The sequence below is a fragment of the Vollenhovia emeryi genome, unplaced genomic scaffold, assembly GCF_000949405.1.
Source record: "Vollenhovia emeryi isolate VEMERY1.0 unplaced genomic scaffold, V.emery_V1.0 DF939221.1, whole genome shotgun sequence".
In the NCBI taxonomy this organism is placed as follows: Eukaryota; Metazoa; Arthropoda; class Insecta; order Hymenoptera; family Formicidae; genus Vollenhovia; species Vollenhovia emeryi.
Window position 1 is genome coordinate 318,414 of NW_011967145.1, and position 27,192 is coordinate 345,605.

At 46.3% G+C, this 27,192-nt stretch overlaps 2 protein-coding genes across 4 annotated transcripts; one reads left to right on the plus strand and one right to left on the minus strand.

Moving 5' to 3' along the window:
- The first annotated feature begins 585 nt into the window (after positions 1–585).
- Positions 586–3,677, plus strand: LOC105560788 (ubiquitin-conjugating enzyme E2 J2). Its single transcript, XM_012010201.1, has 4 exons — positions 586–1,257; positions 1,333–1,567; positions 1,790–1,918; positions 2,002–3,677. Exons 1-4 carry the CDS (start codon positions 1,133–1,135, stop codon positions 2,212–2,214), a joined length of 702 nt encoding a protein of 233 aa, XP_011865591.1. The 5' UTR covers positions 586–1,132; the 3' UTR covers positions 2,215–3,677.
- Positions 3,678–7,443: 3,766 nt separating this feature from the next.
- Positions 7,444–26,526, minus strand: LOC105560789 (protein twist-like). Of its 3 annotated transcripts, none has more exons than XM_012010203.1 (3): positions 25,260–26,526; positions 21,377–21,544; positions 7,444–7,471 (listed from the first exon to the last, which is right to left on the minus strand). In XM_012010203.1, exons 1-2 carry the CDS (start codon positions 26,524–26,526, stop codon positions 21,411–21,413), a joined length of 1,401 nt encoding a protein of 466 aa, XP_011865593.1. In that variant the 3' UTR covers positions 7,444–7,471; positions 21,377–21,410. The 3 variants fall into 3 exon arrangements, with proteins under 3 accessions (XP_011865593.1, XP_011865594.1, XP_011865592.1); XM_012010204.1 differs by lacking the exon at positions 7,444–7,471 and adding an exon at positions 19,184–19,228; XM_012010202.1 differs by lacking the exon at positions 7,444–7,471 and having other exon boundaries at positions 21,287–21,544.
- Positions 26,527–27,192: the final 666 nt, after the last annotated feature.

A 27,192-nucleotide genomic window follows, 5' to 3' on the forward strand; every position in this document is an offset into this window, starting at 1 on the left:
AAAGGGAGAACTTGATCAGCAAAGAGGTGGCACTATCTGAACTTCCAAGAATTTTTTTACAACTTCCAAGAATTGGAATTCAGAGAATTTCAGATTTCACAACACGAAAATTGAGGTAACTAACAAAGTATCGGGAGAACATGATCGGCAAAGAGGTGGCACTATCTAAATTTTCAATAATTGGAACTTCGAGAATTTCAGATTTCAAATCACGAAAATTGAGAATCTCGGAAACTGCCAAAGTATCAGGAGAACGTGAACGGCAAAGAGGTGGCACTATCTAAATTTCCAAGAATTGCAAGTCCGAGAATTTCAAACATCAAATCACAAAAATTAACAAAGTATCAGGAGAACATGATCGGCAAAGAGGTCGCACAATCTAAAACTCCGAGTTTTTCAAAAATTCCGAGAACTTCAAACTTGAAATGGCGAAAATCGGGAATCCCGAAAACTTAATTTGTTATCGATTGCACAATAAGTTAACGGTTATACGGCCTTTGCGTAAACCAGCCTTTACGCACCTCGTCTTTGGAAAAGATTCCCGATTTACCGCGACTCACTCACGGTGGAGCGCGGTTAATCCTGCGCGCCGGAGGACGAATTAATTCCAACGGATCCCTCGCAGTCAGATGTTTCGCGTTGTCGCACGACGGCTCGCGAGTTCCGTTTCGGCCGGCGGTCGCGCGCGCTCGCGTCCCGCCGTGGTGATACGTCAGCCGTGCGCTTATCTCGTCCAGCCAGACGTCCGTCGACGTCGACCCGACGCGCTTCTACCGCACGCTTCCCCACGGGGTCACGCACGCACCCGAACGTCGCCGAGTCCCACGTTCGTCATTCCACGCAACCTAACCTCACTCCGTGACACCGTAGCGCTCGAGGTCCGTCGCTCTCCAAAGATCTTCCCCGCAGCGGGGGCGGATGACAGCGGCCGATTCCACGTGTACGCCCGCGATGCGACTCTACGAGACTGCTCTCACGCGAGATTCCGGCCTGTGAGCGAGTCGACGAGACGACGAGCGGAGTCTCGCGGTTGGCGAGGAGGAGTCCGCCTCACCGTCGTACGGGAAAAGTGTAGCGCGAGTGCGAGGGGGAATTTTCAACACCTGTCCGTTTGCAAATAACACTGGGCTATATGGTAAGGATGAGCAGAAAGACCAACAGTGCGACGGCGAGGTTGAAACAGGACTATCTGCGGCTTAAGAAAGACCCGGTGCCGTACGTCCTTGCGGAGCCAGTGCCTTCGAACATCTTAGAATGGCAAGCCCAAGCTCTGGTTAAGCCACTTTGTATCCCGCTCCGGTCGACGAATAACGCGGGCTCTGCTTGTTACAGGCATTACGTGGTCATAGGGCCGGAAAAGACGCCGTACGAGGGCGGCTTTTATCATGGAAAGCTCATATTCCCCGGGGAGTTTCCATTCCAGCCTCCTAGCATTTACATGATTACTCCCAACGGCCGATTTAAAACCAACACGAGACTGTGCCTGTCCATCTCCGATTTTCATCCGGACACGTGGAATCCAGCGTGGAGCGTATCTACCATCCTCACCGGCTTGCTCAGTTTTATGGTGAGTTGTAAAGGCCCTGCGTGATGCTGGGACTCGGTCCAAGTTCCAGTTCCGAGAGATGTGTGGCCAATAATTCTGTTCAGTAGCTGCAAGTTGATTGGCTGCGCACTTCTCGGGGCTAGAACTCGGGCCAAGTTCTAGCACCGTGGGCGCAGGCCTTGAGAATTACCTCGGCGGAGTTTAGTTTGAGGAGATTTAATAACGTCAGTCTTGCATTTACAGATCGAGAAGAGTCCCACGCTCGGCAGTATTAATACGACGGACTACGAGAAGAGACTGCTGGCTGCGCAAAGCTTAGAATATAATCTGAGGGATAAGATATTCTGCGAGCTCTTTCCAGAAACTGTCGAGGTACTGAAATCCGTACTGTGCTGATAATAATGCGTTCACTGATACATGTAAGATACCGTCGATTCAATTTGATATCACCGTAGGCGATCAGAGCGGAGCTGGAACGTCGGAAAGAACTTGAGAAGCAAGCGAGGCATCAGTCCACCACGTCCGAGGTCTCTTCGTTGATACGGGACCAGTTCCAGCGAGAACAGAGCCCACTGCACAGCGCGCTGGCGAATCTCGTCGTCATCATCAGCTTCGCGGCGTTCGCGTACACGGTCAACTACGTGCTGAAGAGCATAGCCATGGAATAAGTCGGAATCGAGCTGTGTATTTCAAGGTACAACGAGTACGAAGAGGAGAGCAGGAGAGAGAGAGAGCCGTGTATCCTGGAAAAAACAAGGACTAGAAGGAAAGATGAGACATGGGCTCCTGCCTATCGAGCAATCTTTCGAGTTCGTGCGGACGAGCGCCATTTCGGTTCCACGCGGCTTGGAACCTCCGCCAGTAAACTGTGGATAGTTTCGTAGATTTTTATATCGAGGGTCGATTGTAAGATACAAGTTGTATTATATTCGCAAATTCTGCGCGCTCTTAGCCATTTAAGGAGAGATTGCGATCCGTAATCTCTCCGGATTCGCGTGAAACACGCGCGCAAGATGAAAACAACGTATAATCGCAGTGGCTTCCCTGCCTTTCTTCTCATACCGGACTTGTTCTCTCCTGGCCGTAACTTGCAACTAGGGAAACCAAGTTTCTTCTTTGCAGCGCTAACATCCTTCCGTTCGTTGAATTTTTCTACGCTTTTACGATTAATTGTATTCAGATGCGTCCCAGAGAGATGTGTGTGTGTTTCAAGACACGTTTGTCTAGCTCCGTTTACACAAAGTCTCTCTGATAGAAATGCACAAATTTATCGCACTTTGCAACGTGCCAATTCAAACTAAATCCAAAATTGAAAAAATGCAATTTCGGCAAATCCGATTATGCTTCGCAGCCTTAGCTTGTTTCATGAACGGCACGGTCGACTCGTCTCGTTCATGGAACGAGTCCATTTTGTAAATATATTATAAGGACGGAGGCGTTATAGAGATGTGGTAGGTGCCTCTACGCCATTAACATGAAAAGAAAAAAAAACACGAGTGTAACTATATCAGCGATCATCTCGACTTCCTCTTAAAAATTGTTCGATTAATACGTTTCTCGTTTGTGCCGATTGTTATAGAAATGGCTCGTAGTTTATTTCTTCGTGAATTTCTTCCACCGGAATCCGGCGCTTCTTCCTCAATTGACACGAAAAGAATACGTTTACAATTCAAGTAAATCTCCATTCTTCCATGACTGGTTATGTAATATCGAAAGGAAAATAATAATTTTGCGTAATTTCTACAAAGGAAAAGGCTAAACTACAATTTGAACGTGTGGAAAGTAGAGTACTTTTTTTGTTTTTACAATACATCGATAATCTCTACCAACAATCTTTGTCAAATGGTAGGATAGTTGTTTAATACACATGATGTTACTTTTTATCGGAATTTACTTCATTATTGTATTCTTATTTAATTTCTACGGGCCATGGATTTTTTATTTTATTATATATATATTCTTTCGAAAGTGTTTAGGCAATTTCACGATTTATGCTTATACATATTCTATTCCGCCGTCGAATGTATAAACATATATGCGTAATTATGAAATAATTACGGCGAAATAATGTAAATATCTGCATGTTATTATTACTGTAAGCGTGTGGAATATAGTTTACTTACTTGAAAAACCTCGCGCGTACCTCGTCAAGTCAAGTCATCCAAACGCCCGGTCAATCCTTGGTCAGAAAGGTTGCGTATCGAAATCTAAAAGAATATGTTCAATATTTCAGAGATTCAGGGATCGAGCGGCGGAGCGCCGTTTAAATTTCAGACGTGCAGCGCATCGGTTTTCAGCAAGAGCGGTTCTTCTCGCGGCCGACAAATGAATCTATTAATAATCGACCAGGAGGATTATCCACGCAGCTAATCGGCGGGAACGTACCGCAGCTCGCCGCTCAAAGGGACTCCTGTTACAAAGGAATTTCGCGAACGAGAGGAAGCTCGTTTATTCTCCGACTTATCGCTGGAACACGAGCGGGGAGACAGCGAGCATTCTCGCGCGGTTTACCGTTCCGGTAAACTGTTAGAATCCCGGCGCTGAATGCCCCGTTGTCCGGGTGCGCTCGGGAGGAAGGACGCGTCCTGTGAACCGAGCGCGCGCGCTCGTCTTGTCGAATGTCGTGTTTACGGGCCCCTCACGCAGGCCGCGGATAAATCCGTGGCTTTCACGACGTTCCTCTCCGCGCTAGTGACTGTTTATTAACTCTTTCAGAGTCCCTCCCCCGGCTGTGTACGTAAACTTTTCCGTTTTAGCCTCCGTTTAAGCCCCGCGGGAATGTATGTGCAACACGAATCCACATTTCGTGTTGCAATTTATCAATAAACGCTACAATTCTCTTTTGAAGTACGAAGCAGCGGAACCTCGCTGGTGGAACGGAGAGGCAACATGTGACATTTTTACTCGACTGAAGTCGAGTTAACGATGGGATCCTCGCTCTACTGTAGGAACAGGCGCATCTGTTTAAAAAGAATTTTAATGAAGATTTACTTCAAGGCGCCTCTTTTTCAGGGCAAAGAGTAGCGTGGAACCTACCGAAAAAATTTCATAGTTTTCCACTTTCTCAAATGCGCATATGATTTTGTCACATATCCCTTTTCTGTTCTAACCAATTAGATTGAATGCACTGAAAAAAATTTCTGTTACCGTAGATAATCAGTGGCTAAAAATATTTTGTTGCCGTAACTAATAATTTTTAAACCGCAGCGAACGGTTTGCCGTCGCACCTAATACAGTAGAAACGATAGCAAAATATTAGCTATCGCAACTAAATATATTAGCTGTCTATATTTTACAACTGAAATTTAGCTACCACATGCGGTTTTTTAACTACGGTAGCTACTTTTTTTCACGTACTATATAAGGCTTTGTGACTTCAAATTTTAATTGTTCTTAGGTATTCTTTTTGTAAGTAAATCTGGACTTTGCATTGCTTTATAATTTAAGGACTATTTTGTAATCTTTTATTATTATCTTGATATTCTTTCATTTTGATGTTTCGACGCTCGGCTCCGCGTTTATCTCACAGCCGATGTCTTTCTTCCTCCAACGGCGAACCGGCTGGCACATGTCGCGGACGTGATGTTATCCCGTCGTCGCGCCTGTACGATCCGTCTTAATCCGTGAAAACATCCCGCAAAAGAAGCAAACAGCAATTTATTCGACCGCGTAATAACAAGGAAGTCGCTCGCGCTCAGCCGCCTCCCCGTCGAGAAGCCCGCGTCTGTGATCTCCACCCTCGGTGCATCCTTCCGCGTCGACAACGACGCCCGCCCCTCGACGTGGTAAATCACCGGGAGAGGCGCCAGGATACTCACGGTCTCGCTTCGAATCCTGCGTAAATAAGATGCACATGTCCGCGGCAGGATGCTGGGCGCGCGCATATCTGCGACGCGCGTCCATTGAGATCGCTCGTGAAGGTCGCCTCCAGAACCGAGGAAATGGACCGCCGAAGTTATTGAACTAATACGAGGGTGGCAGATGCGAGATGGTTATCGCTTTTTCCCTGTAAATTTATGTATCTCGAAAATAGAACGTGTTCTTCACACCCGGAGCGGTCTCCATAGAACGTGCCCGGATAGCACAAGACACTCCTATGAACATTTTAAGAATATTCAAGAGTCTCTCTTTCTAAAAAAGAGATGTTAATAGCATGAATGTCGTTAATATCGAACAGTTGAGGCCTCTTTTCTGCAATGCCGATTGGTTTTCTCGAAGCGCGGTGTGCTTCACTTCTCTTTTAGATTCGTAGTAAATGAAGATTTGCAATTAAAAATATACATTTGTATACACCAACTAAAGGTTGAGGTAAAATTGAGGTAAAATCTCTAATCTTAGTAATTATAATTTACGTAACAACGATTTTTGTTACGAAACATTTTCTCGATTGAACAGAATTAATCGTTAATTTAATCAATATACGAGTACCAATAAGTCCGCAGAATGATACGCAAAACGTAGTAACAGCCGCGGAACAAAGTAATGTAAAATATTAAGTACGGAATTTTCCATTACGTAGACGGGTCAACGAATTCTCAACGTTTTTTTGTTGTTTTTCACTCGACGCGGTGACGTACGATGTTTTTGCGTGCCATCGTGTACCTGAAGGTCGCCGCGCTCTCACTCGCTCGCCGAACGTCGAGCCGGCAGGCAGTGTCGAGAGTCGCTCCGTGCGTGGTATTACTTTTGCGTTATCGGTTTCCAAGACTCGATTGCGATGAATGCAGGGATAAAACACTATTGATTTGCACACCTTCATTAGTAACAAGTAACGTTCCTTGATTAATTACTAAGTTTCTACAACTTGTAACGAGAAACGAAATGCATGTTGAGGCGACGGCTCTTTATTAACGTATATATCACGAGACTAACTCATCTAAGATATGAATGTAAACCGTGATACTTTGTCGCGGTTACATCTCGTTTACGCACCGCTCTGTTAATTATCTATCGATTTCGTGCAATCTGTTCCATTTTCGGGAAAAGAGAGAAATTCGTACGGCTTCGGCTTTCGCGCTGTAATTTGCTCTGTCGTACTTCGGAAGTCGAACGGGCAGGAAGTAAAGAAAGTCGCTTATTGCACGTCGTTACATTATGTAAAGAATGTTCGCGTTGCATTTTATATCACCAATTCAAAAGTGATTTATCCATTCTTCCGAATCAAAAGTGCAAGTTGTCAGTTTGAGCAATTTGTGATAGAGAGTCACGTGATATTTGTCAATAATATTTCGTGCGTTTCGCGGTATTTCACGTCGCGTACGGGAGTGTCGAAAATTTCGCGCGATCGATGAATTTCGCGAGTGTTTTGTGAAGTGCAACAAGGAAATCTGAGAGAAGGAGCAGGCCCAGGAGGCATCGGGCAACGGCGCAGAAGTGGTGAGGCAAGTGTCTTAAATTTTTATATTATTTGCTACTTGTGCAAAGAAAGCATCTGTTCTGTGTTTTTATTTTATTTATTCAAATGATTCGAACGAGGATTCGAATAAGTGTTGGAGACAAAACCATACGTATAAAATTTTGTGAGTTTATATATAAAAGGAAGACTTTCTCAGTAGAATAGAATAGAATAGATCTTTATTGTTTTCCCCTTGGGGTTACAATCTCAATTGGCGCTTTTATAGGGAGCGTTCCCGAACCCTTTCCATCTTTATCCGTACCCCTCCTACCGCGACCTGGCCGTATGCGACCTTCACATACTTTTACCCCTCTTCCCCTCGACCTTCCCTCTACCCCTAACCCTCCATCTTCTTTCACTCCTTCCTCTCTACCTCTACGTCTTCTCCTATCGTCTTGTCTCGTTCCTTCCTTCCTTTATTTCCTTTCCTTCCTGCCTCCTCCTCTCCGCCATTCCTATTGCTCCTCCCTCCTGTGCCTCTTCTCTCTCCTTAATCCTCTTTCCTTCTGCTTCCCTCTCCTTTCTCCTTCCTACAATTAAAATGCATTTTACTACCTTTTATTTAACCGCTTGATTCTCCTTCACTCCTTTCCTTCCCTTTCTCATCTCCTATCCATTTCCATTCCTTCCCATCTACCCACATTCTCCTATTCTCCACCCGAACCTCCCTTCCCTTTTCCCTTTCTATCTTCGCCCTCTCTACCATCTTCCATCTAATTCTCCTCTCTTCCATACTCAAGTCCTCATCTATATTTACTCCCCAATTCTTTCTTATCCATTCCCTTCCTACCAGAATCTCTCTCTTGTCCCTCGCTTCCTTCATCTCTACTATCGCTACCACTCTCCCCCCCTCTCCCTGCCTTTCTATAATTCTTTCCACCTCTGTCTCTCTTCTCATCCAGTCCTCTATTCTTATCTTCTGCTCTCTCTCCTCCTTATCCTTTCCCTCTACCCCCTTCCATATGATCTTTCTTCCTCTTCTTTCCTCTCTTTCTCTCTTGCACTTTTCTTCTCTCTCAGCTTCCTCTTCTTCTTCTTTCCACCATTCCGCCTTCTCCGTCTTCTCCGCTTCTGGTCTCTCCTTCTCTTTGTCCTTGTCCTTCTTTATTTCTCTCTCTCTCTCCTCCCTTCTCCATTTTCTGTATCCTCTCCTCTCCCTTTCCTCTGCTTCTTCCGTCTCCTCCTTCCCCCTTCTCTCCATTCTTCTCTACCTGTTTCTTCTCCTCTTCGCTGCTCTCTCGTTCTTCTATTTCCTTCTCTCTCATTCTTTTCTCCTCTGCTTCTTGTTTCCTTTCTCTCTCTTCTCTTTCCTCCTTCCTCTTTTGTTCCTCCCTTCTCCGAATCTCCTCCCTTCTTCTCATCTCCATTTCTTTCTTCTCCATCTTCTCCTCTTGTTCTCTACTGGCCTTCTTCCTCTCCATCACTTTCCATCTTCCTTCTCTCTCGTTCAACTCCTGCTTCCCTCCTTTTCCCTCCTTTTCTTTCTCCTTCTCGACTTCCCTCTCTCGCTCGAGTTTCTCCTCTTCTTCCTTTCTCTGCTTTTCCCTTTCCTCTTCTATTTGCCTCTCCCTCTTCCATCTTTCCTCTCTTCTTTTTCTTTCCTCCTTTCTCTCCATTACCTCTCTTATCCCTCTCAGTTCTCTTTCCATCCTTCTTAAGTGTTCCGTCACATCTCTTCCTATCTCCCTCAGCATATCCGTCCAGTCCTTCCTTCCACTCCCTTTTTCTCCTTCTGCCATCCTCTTCTCTTTCTTTTCTCCGTCTCCTCCTCCTGCTTCTCTTCTGTACTGCTCCTCCTTCGCCCCTCCTTTACCTTTTCTTTTCTACCCTCCACTATCCTTCTCTCTCTTGCTTTCTCCCTTCTTCTCCCTCCGTTTTCTTCCTCCTCGATCCTTCATCCTCTCTCTCTTCTTCCTTTATCCATCTTTGTTCCTCCCTCTTCCTTTCCTCTCCTATCTTCTTTCCTCCACTTTCTCCTCTTCTCTGTGCCTCTTCTCCCGCTTTCCTCTCGCTTCTTTCTTTTCTTTCCTCTCTTCCGCTTCCTCTGTCACCGTCGACCGTATTCGTTAAATGCCTTCTCGACTTTCTCAGTATTCTATATAATTATTTTAATAAATACCTATTTTTAAAAATATAAAATCTAAAGTACATTTAATATAATAATTTCGATTTTACATAATGAGTCCATAATAATCATATACATATTTGTATTGTTACAGTTTAACATATATGGTTAATGGTGTACAACTTTGCTGTTGCGAATCGTATAAGTGAGTCATAAATTACTTTTTATTTTAAATTGACGTTGCGCTTACAATTACGTCTTTGCATGTATACAACTTCTTAAAAATACACAATGCCCGACTACAAACTGCGCGCGCGAAGCGCGCGTTTTGTCATATTTGAAATATTCCATGCACAAAATAATACATAGTTGCTATCGGTCAATCAACCTCCGGTTCGGCCGCATCTCGTGCTTTTACGCGTCCGATACCGGAAACGGGCGAGATGAAGGGCTCTCCCGCGAGGGTGATTTAGGGTGTCGTCAATCGGACCGGAATGGTTCGTGGAATCGTCTTACGCCCTCGGTCGCCGGTGGGTGGGACGGGACGCGATCGCAACGGGAAAGGAAAAAAAAGGGAGGGTGGAGAAAGGGAACGGGAGCACGACCATCGAAAAACGTCCCCGGGATAATTAACTGTAGGGACGACCTCATTACGTGGCTTAATGAGCTGCCAGCGGCCGGCGTCGCGTTCGTGTCGCCGCGCTGATACTTTTTCGAGTTTCGGGAGAACTGAGCGGAACGTCGCGGTAAAAATTGCTTTGTGCCGCGCGGCAATGATTTATCGCGGCCGCGGCGCGACCTGATTTGTCAATTTAACAAGACGCGGCGCCCCGTCGCGTTTTGAAATACGAGACAATTAGTCTAGAAAAATGAATACTAATTATGAATTCTCACGCAACGACGTGGAGCGAGTAGCGACTACTTGCGCGAGAAAATGACTTTTATTTATACCTAAATTTATTTATAAATTATTATACGTATTCCGTGTACGTCATAGAACATTATGTATATTCATTTGGTGTAGGAAACTTTGGATGATAATTCATTCGCCTAAGATACTCTCTAAAAGTTAATCGGCGCATCATCACTGAAAACAGTTACAGAGGAAAGTCCTCTATTATGAGATAGGATTCTAATACGAGATAGCAGGTTTACAACGTCCCAATTCAATCGCAAATCTTTTTTCGCAACGATTACACGATCTAACAGTGAATTTTCCACTAAACAGATTTCACTCCAAGAGCATTAAATTCGTGGTGGAATCAACAGATGATGCCTATTAATTTAACAGAAACTCCGTTATCTCGTAATAGGGGACTTTCCTCTATTGTAAGTAGAGCAATGGATAATCCAGGGCTCCACTTATAACTGTGAATCAGTGAATATTCATTGTTTTCAGTGATAATCCACTGGTTGACTTTTAGAGAGTGCTATCAGCTTCCTGAGGTGGATTTTTCGTACGCTTCTATTTCCGTCTGCGGCGTCTCTTAATCCACGTGGTCGCTTCACCGCGGACCCGCACCGGAACTGACACGGTGGTTCCCCACATATTTACCCACGTAAGTACTTGGTCCACCGTAGAAAAGAAAGAGAGCGAGAGAGAGAAGGATCCGTAATCTGGTCGCGGAACGGTTTACTGCCGGCGGTAAAACCGAATAAGTGCGCCCCATCGAGAGAATTGGCCCTATTCAGATATAAATACATTTACATGCCGAGGAACGCGCACGCGGAGAGTTTGCGTGCCGCGTGGCCGCCGCTAACGACGGACGATTCATCATCTCGGGGAAAACGAAAGGAGTGACAGAATTCGTGGTGATCCAGTAGGAAAAGACAGGGAACAGATGTTCGTGCCGCCGACGCCGACGTCGCCCGCTAACACCTTCGGCCGCCATTCTCCTCTCCCGTCGAACATCCATCTGTTGTCGCACTGGGGGCTTTGGGTATGTTGTAATAGATAACAAAAATTATATATATATAACTTATATACTCGTCTGGTTTTTCCGACTACAACCGCTTTTACGCATCTTGACTATTGTTACTTGCGAAGGACCTGGAATTAGATCGAAACGTCGTAAAATTAACTATTCAAATCTCGCCGGCCTGGTCCGACTACAAGATAGTCTATTAATCTGACTCCAAAAATGCCTCGTCAAAGTTTGCGCAGAAGATAAATATGTTAAATACGGTATTTTTAAATTACTTATAGAGAAATCCAAATAAACTTATAGAAAAATGAAATTGGTCGCTCTACCAACCCTAGCGGAAAAAGAACTTCTATAAATAACTACAAAAAATTGACTTGAAATAGAAATTTGCAGAAATTTGTATATCTTCGTTGAAACATTAATGTTCTTGTAAAAATATCTACGAAATAGTGCCACGAATTACAACGTTATCAAATGAAGAAATTGCTGCAAGTAGTATTTCGTGAAAATGTACAATTTTGTAAAAATTAGTACAAAACTTTACCAGGTTAAAAAATTTGAGAAACAACAAAATCTTAGAGAACTAAAACATCCGCTTACGTGTAGAATATTACAAAAGTTAACAAAAGTGTTCCAATTCCAGCATTTTCATGTTGATTTTTATAACACTTTTTAAATTTACGTAGAATTTCTTAGATTCTGGCAGCATGTTTTTTTTGTAGAATTATTTCCGGCAGGAAAGAGCTTAAAAAGAAAATGAGGATTAGATTGGTAGACTTTCCGCACGAAATTCGGGGAGAATATAATCCACTGTCTCCGTAGTCTGACTGGAACCGCGATCGCGATATGGTACCGCAACGGTAATGGAAAACCTGACTCTTTCTCTCTCTCTCTCCCCCCGGTTTTCGTGGTGATCCTGGAAATCTGAGAAACCGCCTAAACTAAACATAGAGCGGACCCACCGCGCACCCGGTGACGCTTTATTTACGTACGCGCGAGGCCGATGGAAATCCTTCCAGCGGCTCCAGACGCCGATTATACCGGAGCGAGCTGCTTTTACGAGTTCTCCGATGTTTAATGTCACCGCGTTACGTACGCTGTTGCTTCTTGTACCTTGTCATTGCGTATACACGCCGTCGTAGGTCGGATGACGTTACAAAACGCAGACGCGTAAGCGGAATCTTTAAACACGCTCAGCAATGATTCTAGCTGTCGCCCCCGCGCTGAAAGATCCCGAGATCCGTTGATTAAAGATATTAAAATACGTTGCAATCGAAGATTTTTCGATCGACGCAATTGAATTAAGGTCCGGTCTCACCAAACGTCGCTTAACTTTAATCTTGGTTTAATTCATGTCTGTCTCTTTCTAGAGTAACAGTTGGAAAGAGACGAAGAACGAATTAGGCTAAGCTTACCCCAGTAGCACAATACATTTGAGCAATATTGGGACATAATGTGAATCTATTACGGAAAAAAAGAATTGTGTTGTATTAACGAGATCAGTGCAATTGAAGTAAAATCGTTGAAACAACATCAGTGTTGATAAATGAAAAACATCAGATTGTTGGCTTAACAATCTGGATATTTAGTTCAATGTTTAAAATTAAAATCCATAACAAAATCAAATTGAGTGAATTATTAGCCAATGTGTCTATTAGCAATATTGGTTTAATATTGTATCAATATTGGACCAATATTCTTATTACATTGTTAAATATTGGCCAATGCACTTCCAGTACAAATCTAACATTATATAATTATTATCATGTAATATTTACATTTGTTTCGCGGCCAATATTGGCTTTACGTTGGACAACATCGGCCAATGCATTTCTTGTATAATCAACATTGGACCAACGTTTAACCAATGTTTAGCCAATGCACCGTGTTACTTATAGGGTAAAGTTAAGCGACGTTGGTGAAACCTGGGCCTGAGGGAGCTTGATGGGTGGTAGAGATAACAGAAATAATCTCCTTTCTTCACATAAGCGCACTTTAGATTTGATTCGTGATCTCGTGGATTACATTTTCCCGTCAGTCATTCGTAATCTATCTGGATATTCTTCGCGCGAAAGATAAAATGACACGTGCATTTGTGGATAAAGACAAGGATTGTAATTTGACTGTTTAATTTGCTTTCGTCAAGTGTCAAGATAAAAATGAGAATCATTGAAATTTGGAAGCTCCCGGCGAATTGGGTAAACGATACCACGTTGGCGAGCGTAAGTAACGATTACAAAATCGCGCCGGGTGATTTCGCACTCTCGCGCTTCGGGTATCTCCGGAGCCGAGGATGAAGCGACGAGAGGAGCCCGCGCCGCATCCCGTCGCGATTGGCGCGGGCGTACCGAGACGACACGGCTCTGGACCAATGGCACTGGGCTGGGCGTCACTGTTACGATTCCGTTAGCTTGCAATAATATTTGCACTGGCGCGTCTATAATCCATTAGGGCGGCCGACCTCGCCGGGCGGTGTTCGGTAAATTATTTATCGACTCTTCCGCCCTCCTGTCTCCGTCCCATTCGCATGGCACGTAACCGCGAATGTATCTTCTCTCCCACGATTGCTGGACCCCCTCCCTCCCTTTCCTCCCTGATTTACGATCTCGCCGGAATCCGTACGTTTTCACGAGACACGCTCGTTACGCGCGTCTGACATCACGAGCGTCCAAGGCGAGAGATTCGCCGTCGCCGTTAAGCTCCGTGTGATCGTCCATCTTACCCGCAACAATAAGCCGCGACGTTTGATTGCCAATAATTTCCCGCGTCGTCTGGAATCCTCGCATTAACGTTGCTTTATATGACGCTTTTCTCAGCTCGGTCTAAAGTTCAGTTGGATATCAGCCTCTATATGTGACGACTTAAATAAGCAATAATAGAGGACCTCCAAATTACGTTAGACTTTATGGGCAGTGCGGTGGACGCACGAGTCGATTTTTTTAAGTTTTCAAATAATGAAAGCTTCAAATGTTATTCGAAATTCTCGAAAAATTTGAAAGTTTTGAACATCTGGAAAATTTCTCCTACAAATTACACGTCTGAATATTCGAAGTAATTAAAACTTGTAATTTTTTAAGAATAATATTTTAAATAATTCGAAATTTCTGTTGTGTATTTTACATCGCCATTGATGGGAAAGCTGTAAAAAAATTTGAAAGTGACACTAAATAATCTGTTACGAAATCATTACGTATCCATAATTAAACGCTTTCGAGGAAGTGTACACGGAAAAAAAATGGTGCTGAATTAAGCGAAATAAAGTTGCTTGAATTAAACGTTAACGTCACGGGCTGCCACAAACAAATAATTCACTCAATTGTATTCGCTTTTAATTTTAAGCATTGAACTAAATATCCAGATTATATTAAGACAACAATCTGACGTAGTTTTCATTTATTGGTACTGATCTTGTTGATACAACATCATTCTTTTTTCCGTGTACGGAGTGAGTTTATCGAAGAAGGTTAGACCCAGTGAGATATGATTCGTCGATCGATGTCAAAACGATGTCGAATCGACATCGATACCGTCAAATTGACGTCGATTCGACATCGATCGACGAATCATTTCTCACTGGGGAAAAGAATACGCAGATACATTTGTTTTCACCCATCTTTTATTATTCGTTGTCGTTGCTCAATTGCTTACAATTCCTTTCTATATTTTCGTGTTTATCGTAGTAATCACGACAGTATAAAAATACTATACATTAAAAATGCAGATCGCTCGCATAAATAAGCAAAATGCAAGTAGCATTGCGTCGAGGGAATGGATACCGAGATGTCGTCTCGCTTAAAGTCTCCGTTAAAAATCTATCGCGCGATTATTTACAAAGCGCTTGTTACATGGTAACGCATATATACAGGAGCAAGGAAAGATACGTGTTATATTTGGCGCGGGAGATTCGTCGCGTTTGTCGAGTAGCAGAATTTAGTCGAAGAGCAAAATTTTCCGCAAAATCGAAGCAAGATTTCTTTTCCATCCAGAGAAAATTCGTTCGACCCTTTTCTTCAAACGTTTCCAATCGTCCAGCTTCGTCCGGATGCGAAGCCACCGATATAGAGAAACGACGAATCTCTCGCGCCGAACGCTTTCCGCATCTAACGTGATAATGCGTGATAGCACACAGCACTCGCAAGGTTCACCTACCGCAAGATGAAATAAATTATTGCATTTGTCCGGCCACGTGGGGTGAGTTCCACATCGAAAGATTCGCGCCTCCCTGTTGCCCGAGAAGCGTACGTACGCTCGGACTGAACCCGTACAGGAGAGCCTACGTGAATTCACAGCATTCTTACTTCGCAAACGGAAACAAATGTTACAGCTTGCGTAACATCGCAATGAAAATAAATGTTACAGCTCGCGTAACGTCGCAACGCAAAATAAACGTATATCTCAATATTATAGCTGATACGGCCGAATTGAAGCTGAGTCGATCGCCGCGCATTCGGTGATCGCTTTCTCCCGCCTTTCTCGCGTGAAGTCATAAATTTATAAAAACTCTATGTTATATTTAATTTACATAACTCTATGTTATATATAATGTTATTTGATATTAAGTATAATTCCATATTATAATAATACAATTCCGTGTGCCTTGGTCAAATGAACAGATACGGCGTTGCACAAAGCGGCCGCAACAATCCTTTTTCCGAGACCTTCTAAGCGGAGTCGCGCCGAATCGTCTCCGAATCTTATCGCTCGCGTCAAGGAATGATTGGAAATTTGAACGAAACGGCGGCATAGAAAGTCTCGGAAAAATAGCCAAGCGACTGCTCCATGCAAATCTCTAGCTTCGTTTTGGCAAATGTACACGAGATTGTTTACCCAAGTGGCAGCGCTTTCCTCAAAAAAAAAAAAAAGAAATAGTTAATATAGGAAATAGGAAAATTAGTTGAACCGATACAAGCGGTTTCCTTAAAGTATCCCTTTCCTTTTGAACGGTAGTTCACACTAATACATGGGACCGTTGTCTGGAAGTTACGCGCGGGACCCTTTCCTCGAGACAATTTTTATACAAATATTTTCTGTATAAACATTCTTTCAATTCCCCTTTTTTTGCCCCCGGTTAAACGGTTTAGCTTTTATACCACCCAGCGAGAAATGACTCGTCGCCCGACGTCGTCGATGTCGATTCGACGTCATTTCGTCGTCGGGTGACGAATCATTTCTTACTGGGCAGTAACAGTACACGAAATTGTTATTTTAAGACGCGAGTCCCTTCCTCGAAGTAGTTAAATACTACAATGACAAGTTCTTTCGAACTATCGTTTTCTTCTAAACACAATGATTCACTTATATATATAAATAAATATATATATATATATTTATAAAACTTGTTTGGAGTAAACGCTGCGAAAAACCCACCATTCTCGTCGGCGCGCCGACGTCGGGATTACGTCCTCGACGACTGGATCTTCGAAACGTTGTTCCGTAGATACACAGCGAACGTTTTGTCAAGCGCCGTGACAGATGAGACTTCGCTCGCTCGCTCGCTCGTATGTGAAAATTATTTTTGGGGATACCGGCAATTACTAACGCGAGAGAAACGGGGCTCGGAGGGGTCGAAGAGGTCGAGGAAGAAGGGAAGATGAGGAGGGAGGAGGGAAGCGCTCTCTCTCTCTCTCTCTCTCTCTCTCTCTCTCTCTCTCTCTCTCTCTCTCTCTCTCTCTCTCTCTCACTCCCTCTCTCTCGGATCGTCCTTGAATTCGCTGCACGGCTCGTTGTCTAGGGGCTCCCGCGATGTGAGGCAGCTGTCATGGTCATTCTCGACGTCTTTCTTTTACTATCGCCATAAAGTACGGGAGGAGGAGCCGGGACTCTCCCGAGGGAACCACCGGTTCGGAAAGTTATCGGGCCCCGATAGATACAGCGAGAATCGGGATTTCAGGCTCTCTCCCTCTCTCTCTCTCTCTCTCTCGAGAAAATAAACCGGAGAATCCCAGCTGTCCGATGTTTACTCGTCGTTTAAGGTCGCGAAGTTGCTGGTCGCCCGCGAACGGGCGGTCCACTAACCCAAGCGGTAAAGAAAGCGACAAATCGACGGCGTGTCCGGTTCGAACGAATTTTTAACGCGGTCAACTCTGCGGCCTCGGATCCCGTCCCGTCGACGGGAACGGACGGGCGGACGGACGGACGTCGGGTTTGTTTTTGCAGCGCGGCGAGAAGCGTCATCGGACGGAGGGGCAGCCCGAAAAGGCCCCGCCGGAGGGACGGGACGGAAGGGCGGCGGCACCGCCGAACGTCTCGGATGTGTCTTGGCTAATTGAATTCAAAGAGATTTATGGTCGGCACCGGCGCGTTGCGCGACGAATAAAAAGCGGAGGCGCGGGAGAGTCCGCGCGCGGACTCGGGGACTCCCGCTGTCGAGACCCCCGCGGGAACTGTCGCCCGGGCCGGAACGTAGACAAATGTTTTTACCGGGCCAATTAACGTTGGCGGATACAGCCCCGAGGCGGCCCCGAGGCGCTAATAATCGCGCTGGGCCTCGGTCAATCGAACCCAGTCAGAAATGACTCGTCAATCGACGCCGAAGCAATGTCGTATCGAAGCCGCCATATTGGCGCCGATTCGACTTCGTCCCGACGCCGATCGACAGGCCATTTCTCGCCGGGGTGGGACGCGCGAATCCCGGCGGATCCGCGGCACCTCTTCGCCCGCGATACGAATCTCGCGATTGCCCCCCGCCGTCCGTCGTAATCCGCAGCGTTTTATCGCTATATTAAGTCCGCCGCCTCGCGATTCTAAAAATACGTTCTCGGAAACGCCACGGCGATCCCGAAAACTGGAGGAGCGCGTTTCCCGACGCGAGCCTCGTTCACGCTCGCGCCTCTCTCCTTCCTCCCCGATCGCGTTCTTCTTTCCGCGAAGATTCGCCACCGCGATAGCGCTCGAGGGAGCGCGGGGTAAGGGTGGGGGGAGGGGGAGGGAGGGGAAACGCGGAGAGGGACGGGCTCCTCGATGTGACGCGTCTTCGTTAGGCGGTTTAAAACGCGGCCGAAAGTTTGCTTTGACCGGTTTAAAATAACTAACGCCATTCGGAATATTCACGCGCGGCGCAGTTATTTTATGGTGCGGTACGCGCGACGGGAGCGACTGTCATCCCGGGAGAAAAAAATAATATTGTGCCCGACCGATGGGCGCCGGGACGCTCGTTAACTCTTTCCCCATTTCCTTAAGGGACGACCCGGCGATTATTATTCGCGCGTCTCTCCCCTTCGCGGACCGAGCGCGAGCCGCGACGCTCCCGCGTCCCGTTTCCCGTACGAAATTAGCGCGGCGGGGCGTGTTTTGCTACTTGCTCCCGGATCACCTCGATTAATCGGAATGCCATTTGAAACGTTTCGCGAAATGTTTCGCGTCCGGGGGCAGAGCGAGAGGTACTCGCCGCGCTCCAGTCGCGGCGTTTTACGCGAGCCGTTTTATCGGCGCGAAAATTCGAACGCCCGCGAGGCGTCTTATATGAGACTCGATAAATCGCCGCGCGGAGATTGTTTGGACAGACCGGGTAAACGCTCGTAAATCCGCCGTTAACGGGCTGCAACGCGCTCTCGAGAGGTAGTCAAAACGGGAAAATGGACGCGGGGGAATCTCCGGCGATGATCGACCGGTCGGCCGGTCCGTCGTCGCTCGCCCGCGAACGAAATGGCTCCGAGGGCGAAATCGCCGCTCCGCTCCTCGAGGAATTCGGGAAAAGAAGCCGGGTTTGAAGCGCTTACGTAACGCCGGTCGGCTACTGAGGAGGAGGAGATGAAAGTGGGAAAGGAGGGGGATTACAAGATGTAATTTCGCTGATTGATGCAGGTGCGTAACGCGCGGCGCGGACTAATAAGCGCGAGCTGTGCGACCCGCCGTCGTGCCACGACTCGCCGGCCGGGTTGTCGCGCCGTTAATAGTCGGACGAGAAGACGTGAATTATTGCGGCCCGCGTTACCGCGAGCGGACGAGCGAGCGGGCGAACGATGCCGCGTCGCGTCGCCGGGAATCAGCCGGGACAGAATTAACTGTCGTGAATTGGGTTTCAAAGGCCGCGCCGGAAAGGGACGCGCCGCGCTTGTTATTATCACCGGCGAGAGTCGCGGGGCTGATCCGCGGGACAACGCGATCGCGCCGCGCGAGAGCCGCGTCCTCCGGATCGGCCTTCGTTTCTCTGCGATCGAGCCGGGCTGCGAGCGAGGCGGCAGGCGAACATTGTCTCCCTCCCTCTTGCTTTCTGTTCAGGTCGGTTTTGTTTCGCAGGAATCACGTAGACGTAGAGTGTCTTGTAGTGACCGCGCTTTGTACCGTGAGGCTTCGTTCTGAAAATAATGGATCCCGTGAAAAGAACCTGAGGGAGAATCTCGGGGCGCAACGCCGCGGGGACGTTTTAATCGTACGCGCTATTTTGTACCGAGTGGAGCGTACGATTTAAATTTAATACCATTACACAGGTTTACACGGTTTTGGACCCGAGCAGCCAAAAGGTGTTTTTAAGGTCATTTTCGGCGCTGATCACAAATCCGCAGTCCGTTTTTTGCCATCAAGTCAGGTTTTCGAGATAAATGATTGAACCATTTTTATCAATTTTCAACCACAAATTGTCATTTTATTTGACAAAATACAAAAAATTAGAAATGGAGTGCAGTGGAACTGAGCCGTTTGTATTGTTTTGGGTCCGTTTGACGTGTTAGAGACCAACAATAATCGCTAAGCATTCCTTCATCCCAAAAACCTTTATAGTTTCTCTCATACAAGTTGTGTCCCAAAAGTCATGAAATATATTTTTTTGTCGCACCCCTTCTGGTCGCAGCGTGTTCGAACCTGTTGGGTGAGGTAGGAGGGGGGGGGGGCTTATCTTCATTGCGCACCAACGGTCAGTCTACTGCGAGAATCAGAAGAATCAGAATAGCTGATTTAGTGCACCCTTGTTTCGAGACCACGTCACGACGCGCGATGGCTACTTTCGAGCAACGTTGGGCGATCAAATTTACGTAACGATGTGATGCACAGTAGTTTTCGGAATGTTCAGAGTGTCAGCTAATAACTGAACACTTATTCGTCGGTCAGAATTTAACAAATCACACACACGAGTCACATTTTCATCGATTTGGGTTGTTGATTCTTTGAACCTCTTCACCCAACTCGAAACTTGCACATATGATAGAGCAGACTCCCCGTACGCTTGCTTGAGCAATTCGTGAGTTTCGGTAACTTTTTTTGTCGAGTTTTGTACAAAATTTGATCGCCCAACGTTGCTAGAAAGTAGCCATCGCGCGTCGTGACGTGGTCTCGAAACAAGGGTGCACTAAATCAGCTATTCTGATTCTTCTGATTCTCGCAGCAGACTGACCGTTGGTACTCAATGAAGCTAAGGGTCCCCCCACCTTACCCAACTGGTTCGAACACGCTGCGACCAGTAGGGTTGCTGTAAAAAAATATATTTTATGACTTTTGGGACACACCTTGTATATTACAAACATATGAAATCTCAAAAATCTGACCTGATGGCGGGAAACGTGCGACGGATTTGAATTCGGCGCGCAAAAATACGTGAAAAAACACTCTTGTCTTCTCGGGTCCAAAAGTTGACCGATATTTGTAAACCTGTGTTATTTATAGTGTTTGTTTAGTGAAGTCTTGACGTTAAGACATTTCAGTTGGATCATAGAGAAATGACCGCTCTACAAGATATCTCACAGTTTATATTAAAATATAAGCTATTTATTTTTTTAAAACTTTCGAAGTTTCTAAGCTTCTAAAGATTGATTAATCCTCTCCTAATATTTTTCCAAATAGTACAAGGTGGTTCGTACGCGTTTTACATTCAAAGTATTTTTCAGTAATTTCATAAGAATATCTTAAATTATTTAATTACAGTTAAACGCCCTATGCATATTATTTTTTTTAGTAAAAAAATATATATATATTTGTAATCAATACACCCACACGCGCACACAGTTTTTATACCAATCTATTTTTATATAATTTATATATATATATGTATATACACGCTTCTGCGCGAGAAAAGTGACAGATGATAAAATTTTGCAGGAGGAAGATTAAACTTTCAATCTAGTTGCGATCGTTCACAGCTAACAACCACATGGTCTCCTAAATTACCTTCATTCTTTTCCTTTTCTCGCCTTGCTGGATCTTTCTGCATAATGTATTTTTCCTTCAAACGTTCCTTCTCTTTATTTTTTAAACAAAACGCGCTCATCGCTTTGGCTTCCCCCCAAGTTGTCGTGCCACTTACGACATTTCTTTCAATAAATTACGTACGTTTACGAGTTGATAAATTATAGAAATATAAAAATTCATTTTTTTCACATGTGCCACTCTTCTTGCGCGTGTGTGCGCGCGCGCGTAGCGAACATCATGTGTACATTCTCTCTTTCTCTCTCTCTCGATGAGCAAAATATTCTGGAATTGGATTCGAGAACGTTCCCGATCTCCTATCCTCTTACCTCATTAAATTTTAATGTAATTTTATCCTATGTCCTACGTAGAAGTGTTCCAATCGCATTCTATTCTCCAGGCGTTAAATGCATACGACAGCTTCTCGTGCGCTATGTAATTGCTCGACGACGACACGACCTCCTTTGCGGCCAAAATCGCATTTGGAGTGCCCAGTTCTGCTGAAATGAAAGATATTTTTCATGCGTCTTTATCGTTCAATGCGCAAATGATTACTTGTATGTACGCTGAGAAACCCATTTTGATCGGATTAACCGAATTTTGGTTGACACGACAAAGTCATTTGTTTGCATATGAGCAAATAAATATCTTTGTCGAAAGAACAAAATTAATTTGTTGCAAAAATATTATACGGAACGAAATAAAATTCAAAGAACAAAAAGGTCCTATTTTCGCACTAAATATGAGGACTATTTGTTTGATCAAATTGGGAGTCAAGAGAAGACACCGTTGCAGCCTCTGTCGGCTGGCTATGAACAATGAATTGTAACTACAACAAAATGTTTGTGTCTGGACAACATAAGTTTAATGCAATATTTGTTAAGGGAACAAAGTACTTCCTTTAAGATCTAACAAAAGAAAGTAACTTCTCTAAACGAGTAAATCATTTGCAGAAACCAATTCATTTAATTCAACGAAACCAAATCCACTAACAAAAAGATTTTGGCTCCATTAACTTGGGTTTCTCAGTGATATAGTGTATTTTTTCAAAGGGTGAACCGTTCAAGAATAATCGTTGTTTCATACAATTGCAATCTGTCGGATTTCCATGCTCGAAGGCCAAGAAAGCGAAACTCGCAAAGAAATCACCAAGTACATTTTTAATTAAGAGCATCGCATAAAAATTGGTCGCTAATTTTTCTGAAGAAATTGAGGAGGACTATTAAATACTACGTATTTCGCGATCGAGAAACCTTCCCGTTTACCCTCAGCACGTTTTGACTATTCAACAACAAAATTTGTATAACTTTCTACGCCCTTTCAATATTCATCTCGCTTCTAAGAAGATCCGCATCATTCTTTCGGCGAGTCTCGAGCCTCGCTTTATTTCGACAAAGAAATATGAAGGCGAGGGCTAAGGAGAAGAGCCGGCGAAAGAAATCGAAGGGAAAGAAGATCCCGCGGAGAGGATCGTTACGCGATAATTCTGTCCGCGTATAATGCGAGCGCAAAAATAAAAGGGAAGCGGCGGCAGATCGGGCGAGACGCGCCTGGGAGAGAACCCCCCGAAGAAGAGAAAGGCCGGGTTAAAAGAAACGCGCCACGTATATATTTCCGTCCCGCGCGAAAATCCGTGTCGCAGAGACTGGGAACGACCGGGCAGACCGGCGCCTGGCTCCAAGCCGGTATCGCAAGGCTTGACGGCAGACAACGGTCCGTAAACGCTTAAGGGCTTGAGCAGAAAGATTGTCGTGACCGTTTACGATTCCGTCGTAAGACTGATGCGGAGTCTACAATGAGAGTCGCAGAGTCGCAGTCGCAAGAATAAACGACTGTAATTCAATCAGACACATAAGAATTAACCGATCGTAGTAGACTATTCCTTACGACTACTTCTTTGATTGGCTGTGACTTTACGACTGCAATGTAGAAGTTCAAATCGCAAATTTCTTGCGACTCGCGACAATACGGACGTGCCAGCGATTGCTTGCAACTTAATGTAGAACGACCTTTAAGCCTGTTACACGATACGTCCCGACATCCGACAGCGACATTTAGCAATATTGGTCTAATATTGTATCACTAGAAGTCTAATATTTTTATTACATTGTTAAATATTAGCCAATGCATTTCTAATATAACCAACATTGGACCAATCTTTAGCCAGTGCGCTGTGCTACTAGGGGTATACGACTTGAGTTTTTCTCTGCCTTGCCTTACGTTTACGACTAAGACATACCTAGGCCCGGTCTACGAGGAGTTGTTAGTCGTTAGTCGAAGTCGGAACTGGGTGAAAGAAGAAGGATCGACATTACAGTTCCGACTTCTGACTAACGACCAACCACTCATTGTGGAGCAGGCCTTAAGCGTTTACGGATCGTTCTCTGCCATCAGGCTTACAATTAGTCACGCCGAGTCGCGGATGCGCGCTCGCTGTTCGGCGTGCACCGGGTGGTTTACGTCGCTCGGCTGAGATAAGGGTGAACTCGGCGAGATTTGTGCGCGCCGCGCGACGACGGATAACAAGTGTCGACCGCCATTCATCCGAGATGACGTCGTTGCGATTCATTTCCTTCGATTTCTACTGAAACTCATCTAACTAAAACTCATCTAACAGATTCATCTGTTAGATGAGTTTTAGTTAGATGAGTTTATTTTCTTTCGAAAGAAAAGAGTAGAGATTTCAACAAATCGTTGGCGAGTCTGCCTCATCGCTGCCATGACGCGCGGGTTTCACGTATTTACCCGATTCGTTAATATTATCAGTTGATGTTATCGCCAGCGGGGATCCGAGTGTCTACACCGAGAGACCCAGTTTGTTGAATGAAACATGTAATTTGGTTGTATAAAACGAAAAGTGCGTCGCTGAAAAGAAGTTAAACGTTGCAGCGACAAACTTATTTTGTTTCCACGAATTGTTTGTTTGAACAAAATTTCATGGTTGAGATAACAAATTCGTCCATCCCATCACGTCCTAAATAATTGTGTTTGTCAACCGAATCGTTTAGTTGAATATTACCGAACGATTCTGCGCAAGTTCACCTTTGTATGTTGATGTAATCAAATTTTCCAACTAAATTTTTTTGTTGCACCAACTGAAAGATTTGTCTGTCCATATCCAAACGAGAAATTCAGTTGAGTCAACTATTGTATAAATAAATTGTCTTTCATTCAACAAAATGGGTCTCTCAGTGTACGAGCTCGGTGGCGGCAGAGCACCGTTAAACGTCGCGTTTGTTTGTTATTTCGAACGTTAAACATTAAGACCCATGCGGGGGGGGGGGGAGAAGATTTAATCCTCGCTGCTCCAGAAATATTGCGTGAACGGTGAATCGTGGATACGCGGGCTCTCCCTCAGAGGCACTTGAGTAACGACGGCGTGAGTGCTCGTCGCGGGCTCGTCGCCTCGATCTCGCGTGAGTTACGGGAAGAGCCTCCGAAAACGGCGGTTTGTTTAATTAGGATTCGCTCCCCCGGCCATCCGATCCGCTGTAAACACGTCTACCGTTCTACGGAGGAGGTGCCGACGGAGACGATCCTCGACAAGTCTCTCCAAACAACGCGTAGCGTGAGCTCGCAGCATCCCTTTGGTGCAAGATGGCGGGATATCTGCGCACCGGAAGGAAAGCGAGCACAATCCGATCGACGTTAAACACGTCAGTCTGCTGGGACCCTTCGCGTCGGCACCAGACAATCCCCTTGTTTTCGTTGCCGTGTGGGAGGAAATATACTGGGCTGCATTTAGCAGAAAAAAAACTGCTTTGCAACCGTTGCAAAATTCATGATTCTGATTGGCATGTGCCCTTAAATTCACCCAAGATTAAGAGTGATCTTACACTACAGTGAAATTGCTGTCCTCTTATTATAGAAAGAGACAAGACCGCTCACTTTTCGCATTTTCACATTATTGTAAGACACAGAATTGACCCCTGCGGACTGCGGATTGAAATTCGATTAGAGTAAAATTCGCTAAACTTGTGTGATTAGCAAACTCTACTCCGATCGGTAAAATTTCAATGCGATCTCAATGCCAGTTTGTACAACGTAGCCTGATACGTTCTGCTTCGTAGACGGTGACATCGCGTTATACAGAATGGGCGCCGAGTGAAAACACGGTAGCGTACGTGTTTTGAAGCGAGAAACACCTCATCGTGCTCCGGTTCGACGTTACGTGGATTCGCAGGGCGAAGCGTCGGCACGCGTTGAAATTACCTGCGTTCTCGATGTACTCGATATTCTCGGTGTTGCTCTTGAGCACGTGGAAGAGGAAGTCGATGTATCTGGTAGCGAGCTTGAGCGTCTGGATCTTGCTGAGCTTGTCGCTCGGCATGGTCGGTATAATTTTCCGAAGCGAGGCGAACGCCTCGTTCAAGCTCTGCGTCCGCTGGCGTTCCCGGACGTTCGCCATCGTCCGCTGATTCTGCAGATCCTGGTCGTTCTTGCGGCGCGCCTTCGTCCTCGTCGACGAGGCCGCCGAGGCGGCCTCGCCGTCGGACTCGTTGCTGTTGCAGCAACCGTTGCCGCTGCTGTTGCTGTTGTTGTTGCCGCTGTGCCGCCTCTTTCTCTTGACCGCCGTCCTGACGCCGCCCACCCTGCCGCCGCCGTAACTCTTGGTCGTCGTCGTCGTCGTCGTCGACGAGGACGGCTCGGTGACGCGGCCGAGCTCCTGTTCACAACCGTATCTCGCGACCATCCTATCCTCCATCACGCCCGGCTTGTACTCCACCATGTCCACGTAGGAGCCCGTCTGGCCGTGGACCGACTGGACGGAGCTGGGAGTGCCCATCTCGTCGGCGCCGCAGCCGCTGGGCGAGTAGACGCTCTGCGAGGACGGAGTCAGGCACATGCTGTGCTGCTCGTGGTCCCTACTGTAGTCCGACAGGAACTCGGGCGAGTCGCACGTCGAGTGGAGCCGCTGCTCGTACTCCGGCTGCTCCCGATGATGATTCGAGGGTTGATGGGGATGGGGATGGTAGCGCGTCTCCTCCGGAGGGGTCTTGAACATCGTCTGCGTCAACTCGGTGTACTCCACCGCGACCTGGTTGTGCGGGTGCTGATGGTAGCCGTGGTGGTGGGTCTGCTGTTGCTGCTGTTGTTGCTGCGGGTGATCCGCCAGCGGGCCGCTCAGGTCCATGAGATGCGGCGCGGTCGGCGCGAAGTGGCTGTAGCACGTCAACGATGAGCCACCGTCGGGGTTGCCGTTGCCGCCGTGCGCCATCGCGCCGACCGCACCGGCGCCGTCGTTGACGCCCGGAGCACCATTGCCGTGCAGGATGAAGAAACCCGTCTGCGCCGACACGCACTGCGACGCCGGCGTCGGTATCGTTGGCACGCCGCGCATACCTCCGCCCGCGTTCGACTCCTTAATGCATCGCACGTCCTCCAAGGCCCGCGCGTTAACTGAGGACAGTAGGTGCGACTTGTTGCCAACCTGCTGCCAAGTACAGAGCACTGAACCACCGCGATCATTAGCACCCATCCACCATCCGTTTTATCCGCCAATGCGCGCGAGCCACGTGGGTACCGTTCGCGACGCACGTGTTACCGCGGCGAATTCGCGCGCGATCGATCGCTCGATATTCGATATCCAATTGGGCTGCCGCGCGCCAACTGAAATCACCGCGAGTGGAGATCCGAGTGTCAGCGAGAAAAGAGGATCCCCAAATGTCTCGTGTGTCACGGCCGACGTCGACGCGGCAAAATGTCTCTCTCCTCTCCTCTGCTCCCCCCCCTCTCTCTCCCCCTCCCTCACCGTCTCGCTCTTTCCTCTTCTCTCCGAATGTTACTGCCCGTCTGAAGAAGAAGGCCTGCGGCGCGATCGCTCATCGTGTCACGCCGGAGGGACCCCGCCTTCGGCGGCGAGCATGACTGGTCCCCGGCTATCACTTTGTCTCCACCCACGGAGAAGAGGAGGACGGAGCGGAGAAAATAGATAGGTCAGGTGGCGGAGGAAGGGATACGAGGGGATGAAACGGAAGACTTCCATGCGCGCGGTGGGATCCGCACTGAAACGAGGCGACGCTGATGACTGAATGGCAATTTTGGGGAAACGAACGCGCACATTTCCCTACAGGGTGTCAAACTCGTTTGTGGCCAATCTAAAAATTACGGTAGATTGGGTTAAACTGAGACGAAAACCGTTGTG

Excerpts from the sequence above, each read along its gene's own strand:
- LOC105560789 (XM_012010203.1), bottom strand. The coding sequence starts at position 26,526 with ATGGGTGCTAATGATCGCGGTGGTTCAGTGCTCTGTACTTGGCAGCAG. Across the intron at positions 21,545-25,259 it reads CGAGTACATCGAGAACGCAG|AACTGGGCACTCCAAATGCG; the intron begins GTAATTTCAACG and ends TCATTTCAGCAG.
- LOC105560788 (XM_012010201.1), top strand. The coding sequence starts at position 1,133 with ATGGTAAGGATGAGCAGAAAGACCAACAGTGCGACGGCGAGGTTGAAA. Across the intron at positions 1,568-1,789 it reads CCGGCTTGCTCAGTTTTATG|ATCGAGAAGAGTCCCACGCT; the intron begins GTGAGTTGTAAA and ends TTGCATTTACAG. Across the intron at positions 1,919-2,001 it reads TCTTTCCAGAAACTGTCGAG|GCGATCAGAGCGGAGCTGGA; the intron begins GTACTGAAATCC and ends ATATCACCGTAG.